The sequence below is a fragment of the Carassius gibelio genome, chromosome B10 (assembly GCF_023724105.1).
Source record: "Carassius gibelio isolate Cgi1373 ecotype wild population from Czech Republic chromosome B10, carGib1.2-hapl.c, whole genome shotgun sequence".
Classification (NCBI taxonomy): domain Eukaryota; kingdom Metazoa; phylum Chordata; class Actinopteri; order Cypriniformes; family Cyprinidae; genus Carassius; species Carassius gibelio.
Window position 1 is genome coordinate 21,951,853 of NC_068405.1, and position 10,070 is coordinate 21,961,922.

General features: G+C 35.4%; 1 protein-coding gene across 1 annotated transcript in view; it reads left to right on the forward strand.

The window, feature by feature from the left end:
- Nucleotides 1-10,070, forward strand: part of LOC127965930 (seizure 6-like protein) — a 36,085-nt gene that overhangs the window by 15,487 nt on the left and 10,528 nt on the right. The window contains exons 2-3 of the mRNA XM_052566652.1: nucleotides 7,477-7,908; nucleotides 9,286-9,425. Coding sequence (XP_052422612.1) covers nucleotides 7,477-7,908; nucleotides 9,286-9,425 — 572 coding nt within the window. The remainder of the gene's footprint in view (nucleotides 1-7,476; nucleotides 7,909-9,285; nucleotides 9,426-10,070) is intronic.

The following is a 10,070-nucleotide window of genomic DNA, read 5'->3' on the forward strand; positions in this document are numbered from 1 at the left end:
ACAAACAGCTACTGAGCTAATTTCCCCCCGATATCTGTGATGTTTTGTAGTCGTCATAAGCGCCTTAGCCTTCGTATGCAGTGCTTTTCCACAGCGACTGGATATGATAGGACGGGAAAGCTCTGCCAGGAATTTACGGTTACAGTAATTGTCTGTTTGTCAGCTGTAAAGCGTGTCGGGAATGTCACCGGCGGTGGAAAGAGGAAGGGCATAAAAGCAGACAAAGGTAGAAATTGAAAAGTCAAGGTTAGTTATATGTTTCTCTATTCAGCCATGCGTTCAATCCTTGACAAGCGTGCAATTCTTCCCTGCATCCATACAGCCAATGGCGGTGGCCTTTATCTGCTCTGCCCAGAAACACACAGTCTCTCTCTCTCTCTTTCTCTCGCCCATCCTCACCCACCATCCTCTTTATCTCATGCAATCCCTCCTCTCACAAGCACTCTGTTACTCTTTTTCTCTATGGTGGGATCATTGACACCTTTAATGAGTCAGCACGCAGTCACAGCACTAAACAGTGATAATGGGATGCCGTGTAGACGGGGGAGATGTGGAAGTGTGTGGGAAGCTCTGTGAGAGTGCGTTTATCGGTTCGGTCAAACCAAGACATTCAGAGCTTATTTAAAGGCCTTTTCTTGTACTATGACCGCCCACTTTCTTGGGTTCCGGAAGTATTTTTTCCTATTAATTTTCACCTTAGGGATTTCAAATAAGTACTCAGAAACAAACAAACAAAACCGTTCACTTGTTATTACTTGCACTACTATATGTTCATCCAGAATACTGAATAATCAGTTTGCACACTGGAATATTTCTCACTATTCTCACTATTTTACTGTCCATTGCACTAGTATAAGTTATGTTTCTGCTTACAGTTTACATATACTTAATACATAATCCATCTGTATAGTATGTTCATAGTACATCTATCTGTATATCATGCTGATAGTATTTAAAAATCTGTAAATTGTTAATTGTTAATTGTGGCAGGCAGTATATTCCATATGCATATCCTTATGCATTGCTTTGAAAATTTAGATTATATTTAAATACACTTAAATTGGACTCCTGATGGTTAGTTAATTGTGCAGCTGTTTAGTTTTTTTTATTTTTTTTTTTTTATTAAATTAAAAGGAAATCAACTCATCCCATGAAGCTCACCCCAATTGACTAATTTATGGTACAAAAAAAGTGGAACATTCGAAAGAACAGCATTTATTTGGCACATAAATCTTTTCTAACACTGTAAATGCCACTTTTGATCAGTTAAATGAATTTTTTGCTTAATAAAAATATTAATTTCTTTTTTAAAAAGGGTCCCAATCTTTTGAACATTAGCAATAGTTTAATAGCTAGCCTAAATAGAGTTTATATACTGTACAAGAAATATAATTAAATATGTTTTTGTTTTATTGCAAAATACTCAAATTTATAAGTTTGAAATATATCTATTGCTGCAGTTTTTGTTTCCATGGTAACAGCGACTTCTTTGGTGGACCATTGTAAATTCTGCTAATAAACTTGATTTAAAAAAGTTTGAATTCTTTAGAATTTAGGCTTCTACAGAAGCTTAACCTCAGAGCTCACGGTAGGCCTGTCTTTATCGGATTATATGTTATTGCTAAAAGTTTTTCTGTAAGGAAAATGAATAGGATTTTGACTTCTGGAGCTCTGCTGTTGCTCTCTATCTCTGCTGGCTTTTAGCAGCATCCTGATAAAGACGTAACTGTCTGGTGGAGGTAAATAAACTCTGAACGCTTGGTAAATCTCTCCAGGTTGTTGAGGCAACAGCGTCTAACTGAAAATCCTCCAACTGCTCTCTAGGCTGCAATTATGACAACTGAATGCCTCTATTTTGATTTTGGCATATTCGCTCCGAACAGCTTTTGGATTTGATCCAGACACACAAAGAGAGGCGGGATAGGAACCATCAAGCATTTGTACACAGCTGACAGGATCTCGGGGTTCTTGCTGATCCAGATTGGTCGGGATCTTCCTCTTGTCAAGCGCTGCATTGTGTCGTGTGATTGGCCCTCTTTCGCCCCTGTCTGAATGTCAAAGGATGCTGCTGAGAGGAATTATATTCCTGGATTTCAACAGACGAAAGGCCTGGAACAGGGCTTCAGCGTGAGGAACACTGGCTGTTTTTAACCATTGCTGTCATATTTCACAAAACCCTTATAGATTATTTAGATTGATGCACATGTGTTGCACAAGATTATAGATTTATTATACCATGGTATGGTACTGTGTGAAAAGAACATATATCATGGTGAAATACTATGGTATTTTGATAAATGCTGTTATTTGTATACTATATATAGTATTTATTAATATTTCCAAATTAACCTCTTTTTTTTGTTTTAATTTTTATTGTGTTTTTATTAAGCTTAAATGTATTTTTTTTTTATGTTATTTTACATTTTTAAGCAATTTTACTTCAACTTATTTAATTTCAGTTAGTTTTGAAATAAGAAAGAAGAAACCCCCTTTAGAAGTTCAGACTGGTTTCAGACATTAATATTTCTCGCATGGCTGAGCTGCCACCGTTATTTTTTTTCCACCCCTCCTGCATTTGTCTCAGCGCTGGCCATTTATTGAATGGCATTTCTTCTGTTTCCGCCGTCACTGTCAGGAAAGCTGTCTGAGTCATAATCCGACAGAATAAGCAGAGTGCGGAGCGACGGAAAGAAGCCGAGTCGAGGAAACAAGATAAAGAAAAGACTGAGGCAGGGAGGAGAGAGAGACAGAGAGGTTTAAGTTGATGACAGCTAGAGCAGGATTCATTTCTCCATCAGCAGCAGTGTTGGACTCTGTGCTCTTAGTAATTGCTGTGATGTTTGTGGCTCATTATCTCATGTGAACGTATGGGGTTTACAGGACCAGCTCAACCGCACTGACACTGCTGCAGAACGCTTCTCTCGCTCCGGTTGGACAGCCGTTAATGTGTCTACTTGACATGAGAAATCTGTCATTCAGAGCAACAGGGAAAACAACACCAGTCATTTCTGCTTATTAAAGTTGGTGTAGCATTGTAGATTATCATTTAGATAAATTATGATGATTAATATTTTGTAAATCTTAATTTTTAACAATTATTTTATAAAAAATATATAAAATTATCTAAATTATAAATATAAAAAACAAATAATATATAATTATTATATCATTAAATTATATATCATTATTTGTGTATATGTAATTTAATGCTACACTCCATTGCGATATTCGATTTAGCAACTGATAATGGAAAATGTGATGAAATTCGATAGAATTAGATAAATTCGATAGATAGATAGATAGATAGATAGATAGATAGATAGATAGATAGATAGATAGATAGATAATTGTAGTAATTTATATAATTTTAATAAAAAATTTGAATGTGTATACACATAAAATATAAATAAAAATGATTGAATACATTATGATTTCATCATAAATTCTACATTATTAGTTGCTAAATTAAATATCATATTTTTATTGTTTTTAATTGATTAGTTGATCTTTTTTTTTATTTTTTATGCGAGGTCAGATTTACAAGGTTTGCAGCTATGTTGAATCCGGAGGTTGCACACAGCAGAAAGGCAGTTTTATTGTTGACAAGCTTGTATTGTGTCTGCTTGCAATTACTGACTGGTGAAATATATAACTATAGTTCATTTGACATGCATTATGACATTATGGATAATGGCTCCTGTTAACCAACTCCAACCCTGTAGTGTTTAGTGGTGCTGGGGTTTCAGAGTCAGATGTGTTGGCTTTCTCTGACCCACTTGCTATAAATAAATGTCAAACAGCAATTCTACACGGTGAAAAAGATCCAGTGAACAATAGTGCGAAATTGCAACTCTTTGTCCCTCTATAGATTAAATGAATGACAGAGATAACACAGCGCTCACAAACAGTGATTAGAAGCTCTAGCCGCAAATCTAACCAGAATGGATGAAGTGTTGTAGCTTTGATACTGAATCGCAGTGAATGTATTGTCAAATCCAATTTTGCCTCGGCCAGATGTTTTAGTGATCGTGCATGAATACACATCTCTTTGATACTTCAATTGTTTCTTCTAGACGGCGATGAGATTAGAAGATTAAAAGAAGGCTTTGCTGAACCTGAGACTGTTCCTCACAATCTTGTTTGTCTCAGAAAAGATCTCAGACTGCTCTCAGAAATCTGCCTTCTTACTGGATGTCAGTAGCACTCTCATTTTTGTCTGTTTTTCACCTGAACAGTGTGTCCTGAAATGTTCTCCTAGATTTGAGAATTTTTTGAGAACTATACTTTTCAGACATTTTCTGTTGAAGCTATCTTTTGTCTAAGTGTTATACATCCAGTAGTCAACTAGCTTCTCGTTTGAATCTCTAATGGTGACTAATAAATTCAGGATTGCTTATATTGAGCAGAAGTGCATGTGTGCTGTACAATTAACTTTCACTAGAGGACGAAGTGGGTGCTTTCCTCTTGTACTCACATTCATTACATGTTTTATTGCTCAGACTACGTCCCTGAACAACACTCTATCACTCGCAGAGGGTAATAGCTTTTTTCGCCGGTGTAATTTCATTGATCAGCCACTTCCTCTTTTTTTCACCTTGAGGAACGGCTGCTGTAGTGAAAAAGCCAACAGAGATCAGAAGACGTATGCATCTAAATTAGTTTGATGAAAAAGCTGTCTTAGGTACAATAGCAACAGCCAAAAATACATTGTATGGGTCCAAATTATCTATTTTTCTTTTATGACAAAAATCATTAGGATATTAAGTAAAGATCATGTTCCATGAAGATATTTATATTTACACCTAAATAAAAAATAAAAAAAGTATATATATATATATATGTGTGTGTGTGTGTGTGTGTGTGTGTGTGTGTGTGTGTTTTATAAGAGTTTGGGCTTATTAAATGGTAAAAAATAATGGCTTTTAATTTGACTGTAATGTTTACTTGTTATATTTACAAATTTTATCATCAAATTTTGGGAATGTATCCATTTAATAGGCATCAGAATCAGTATTGTACTTTCATTCATAGTACTAAAAAGATGCTATTAAACAAACCTTTTAAATATACTTTCTTTGTTCTTTCTACATTCATTTAGAGATTCAGAGTAAAAAATATATTTATGAATATAAATTAATGTTAGGTGTTAAAAATCGAGATTAGTTTTTTTTATTGACCGCACTAATATATATTATATTATTATATAAATTAATATTAAGTCGTGATAAAATAATACATATATTTTTTAATATGAATAATAATTATTATATTTTAAATAACATTAATAATAATAAAATATTAATCTGTTTTATATACATATATATATAGAGAGAGAGAGAGAGCGAGAGAGAGAAATATAAAAATAAAAATCTTATTTTTATTCTTTTTTTATTATAATGTCATAATAGTTTTATATATATATGTGTATATATGTGTATGTATATATATATATATATATATATATATATATATATATATATATATATATATATATATATATATATATATATATATATATATATATATATATATATATGTATATATATATATATATATATATATGTATGTATATATATTTATACTAATAGTGTGGAATCTTAAATATTTCTTCATTTTATGTCTTTTTAGTGTTCCAAAAATTTTTGCTCTTCTGTTTATTTCTGAGTTTTAAAAAATCATCTTTACAATGTAGTCTCACACATTTGGACCCTTACTGTATATTGGGGTGTAAATAGTGTAGAAAATGGTCCATTCACACAAAGCATAAGCATAACAGTTTGATGTCACTTTAACTGTCTAACTGGCTCATTGACACCGTTTTGGCAGAAAACGAGAGGTTGCGGTGTTTCAGTGGGCTTGAGAATGAGTTCAGGTTTGGGTTGGCGAGCAGGAGGTGTAGCTCCACACATTAGCTCATGTTGGAGACGGCGTGTTTGTGCATTTCTTACCGACTGGTTTCTCCGACACGCTTCATTTGCGTTCCAGTCCATCCTCCCCGTGAAGGACTGACTGTCTGCAAACCTGAATCAGCTGTGCAGAGAGAGAGAGAGAGAGAGTTATAATAACCGGCAGTTCTGGCAGTGTTCCACTCACCTGCACAGACCCACACTAGTGCTGTGAAAACTAGATTCCCCCGAGCTGGAACTCCCACCTCTTTTACATCGACTGCTCATCAGTGATACAGCTGACATCTGCCCTGAATGAATGTAGGACTGGCAGCCTGCGCTTTACCATAACCACCATATCACAAATCATGCGTGTTTGGCAACATGCCTTTGCACATGGAAATGTATAGCTGAGAGGTTGATTTTCACAGCTCATGAGAATTAATCTCACATTCCACTCACTCCTTCAGAAATACTTTTTTCTTCTTCTCAAATGTCTTAAGGGTTATCTGTGTGATTACAAAGTTACATTGTAGTTATATCATGTTCATTATTATTTGTAGCAAATTAACTGTAGTATATATTTTTATGAATACTTATTTATTACATGATAATATAGTAATTTAAATTAAATGAAACAAATTAAAAAACAAATGCACAAAAAATATTTAGTTTCAAATAAAATGTCAATTTTTTTATGTTGAAGGCAGTGAAAATTAGGAAAATGACAATTTACTCTATGATTCAGTGTTACTTTAGGATTATTTGTATACTATAATGGTTTTATTAATATTTTATTAATACTTTTATATTTTCATAAATTTTTTGTAATGTGATTTTGTAATTTTTGTAAATATAATTATATAATATAATTGTTTAAATAAATAATTTATATTTATTTCAGTTTTGTTTTATTTTACCTTTCAATTTTTATTTATTTCCACATAGAAAGTGCTTCAACTTAAACTAAACAAAAATGACAAATATTGCCATGGTGACTATGTAATAATTTTCAATTTACCATATTATATTTAAAACATATTTTTAACTTCAATTATCAGTTTTTAAAAAATGTTTTTGGATTATGACCCTGCTGCAGAGTTTTAGTTTTTTCCTTTATTAAATCTGTTGTTGGCAATGAATTATTGAGCCAGTATAGAAGAAATTGGCATTCAAAACCATGTTTTGTTTTCCACCGTGCAGACATTATCGATTTTCATTCAGAGCTGTCAAGTTTGATTCAGCTAGAAATGTCATGTTTCAACAACAGATGGAGATAGAGAGGTCAGAATTATGTAGAGTACCTTTAAGAGAAATATAATAAGCTATAAAAAATGAGTGTGCATAGCAGAAATTTGATGAGAAATGTTTGACTTAAGATCATAACATCTGTTTACAGACCTATCTTGGCATATCTGAGTCACTGTTGAAATCTCTGGCTAGTTACTGGGTCTTTTTCTCAAAATTTAAGAAACATAAATGCAAGTGTCCATTTGCTTTACATTGCAGCCCATGAAAAAACAAGTAACTCGGGTAACTTTGCAGGAAGAAACTTGTTTAGTTGTTCTCAAACTCTTCCTCGTTCCTCCAGATGAGTCCGGTGTGACCCCTCCACCCAGCCTCGCTCCAGTGATGCAGGTCCCAGCCCCTAAAGAAACCCCCAGAGGAGTTGCATCCGTGGGGCAGGACTTCATAGAGTCAGTCCTGTCCCGTAAGGATCATCTTCTGGCTCAGAAGGGTGTGACTCTTCCCAGCGGTTTACCCTCTCATCTGGTGCCCATGTTAGGGAAGGGGCTGGGGGCCGGAGCAGAGGCCCTGTCCCCCGACCAGCCCCTCCTGAGAAAGATGCTCCCTGCACACAGTGCCACTGGCCGCCCCTCTTTACCTCCAGCCTACGAGCTCCCCACCGAACCCCCGGAGGCTGTTGCAACACCGAGCTGGGACACCGATGCTCTGACCCCACATCCCAGACCTCCGGGCCCCAGTGTGAGCGCTGAAACAGTGACTGGGGCTTTCACCTCAGGTAAGAAGATGAATAGATGATCCCCGTGCTGCTGTGCATTTACACAGTGCTGACCTCACTAGCTCTCGCTGAAAGTGAATGACTTTTGAGTGCTTTTTTACTGTTTTTCACAAATGTTCTGATATTGTGTTAAAAAAACACCAAGTGGAAACCCAATGATGTGAATAAAATATCCAAAATGAGCATAAAAAAAACTTATATGGTCACTCAAGGTTTTTTTAGTAACGCAATGTCGTTATTGCTTATTAAAACTATTAAAATATTTTTGTTCATTGAAAAAATTATGAAATAAAAGAATAAAATTACTAAAATGGAAACTGAAATAAAAATAAAGATAAATAGAAATATTAAAAACCAAAACTGAATAAAAATGAAAAAACATATTAAAAAAATGAATAAATTCAAACAAAATGTTAAATGAATACTGAAAATATAAAATATTGGTTATTATAGAAGTTATTTTTGAATAGTTAATTTTAAATATTAATAAATACTATAATAGTGTAAAAATAATACTAAAATATTAATAATACTAATCCTAGAGCATTTTGTCTAGTTTTTAATCATCTATTAATTACTATGACATTTTGCATTCATAGCTTCTGTCACGGGTTACATTAGTGTAAACAGAATATTCATTGCAATTTACACTTTTTGAAAACAGCATCTAGCTTCATTTACTTTATTAATTTAGCATGCACTTAGCATAAATAGATGTAAAAGAGCAGTTTGCAACAATTTCCCCTAGAAGCGATGATTTTGATCTTGGTGTCCTCATCTAGCCTCACTATGAAACCATGCTTATTGAGCAGTTCACACAAGTTTTGATCGCTTATGCAAGATCCATGCCAAACTGGAACTAACCCGCATAAACTGTCCTGAACCAGCATGGAAATCAGAGCGGGGTCATTCCATGTCAACTCAACCACAGGTCCTCGGCTCACATTTTTGATCAAATTCTTTTTCTTTTTTGAAATTCGGAGGAAAAATAAACATGTATAATGATAATGTCTAAAATATTTTTTTCCCCCTTTAATTTGACTCAGAATCCATTTTGACACTCCTCTACAAAAAAGTGGATTACTCATTAAATATACCCCCATGGCATTTCATATTTTGAGTTTTATCACTATCCATGTTTATCTTTCTACAGAAAAATATTAACAAACTCAAAAAAATGGAGCTGGGGAAGTTTCTGAAATTTGGTTGATTTGGCACGGAATGACCCAGCTACCAAGCAAGCATTTCCAGCAGGGCTATAGCTACACGATCTAGATGTTCTTTCTCACTGTTGTTTTCCATCTCAAATCCCCTCTGTAGACATACTCAGACGAATGCTAGGGTTTTTAATGTCGTCTGTCTGGTATTTTCCTCCAGCTATAACAAACTGCAGGGTCAATTTCACCGACCCAGAGGGCTACATCGATTCTTCAGATGATCCTCCCCTCCCTGAAGGAGTGTTCCTGCAGTGCACTTACACAGTGACCGTCTACACAGGCTACGGTGTGGAGCTACAGGTACCTTTTAATATGAGCTTTGAGTATTGCTTCCATTAATCATATTCCCTTCACCTCCAAATGAAATGACACACTGTGCTGGATACTCTTGACTGAATGGGCACCTGTTAATGCATGGATCTCTTTAAATGACATGCTAATAGACTGTGTAATCCAACAAATAAGCAGCTGCAGAACACCGACCACAGCATGTGGCCCCGAGGGAGTTATCTGGAAATGCAATCTGCTGCCTAACAAGCTTTTTTTTTTTCTGCAATGCAATCCTATTTCTCTTGTACCTAGCAATTTATTTTGGACACCCTCGGATACAGGTGACTGCGCTTAACAACCCATGTGTCCGGTTGAAGGTGCCCTCTAGTGGCACGTGGTGTAATTGCACGGATCTAATTACTGGAGTTGAGCGTTTGGGGCCGGCAGCAGTGTGTTCCCAGAGAGCAGATGTTAATGAGAGAAACGGGGGTTTGTCAGAGCTGTACTGCCGCAGTGCCCCGCATGCAGCCGGCTGTAATCCCGTGTCCACGTCCGCTGTCCCTCTGCGGATGATTCACGCCTGTGACATAATCTCTAATTACCTCTTTAATCCACAGCCAAAGGCCTGCTGAGTGTCTGTGTGTGTGTGTGTGTGTGTGTGTGTACACGCGTGTG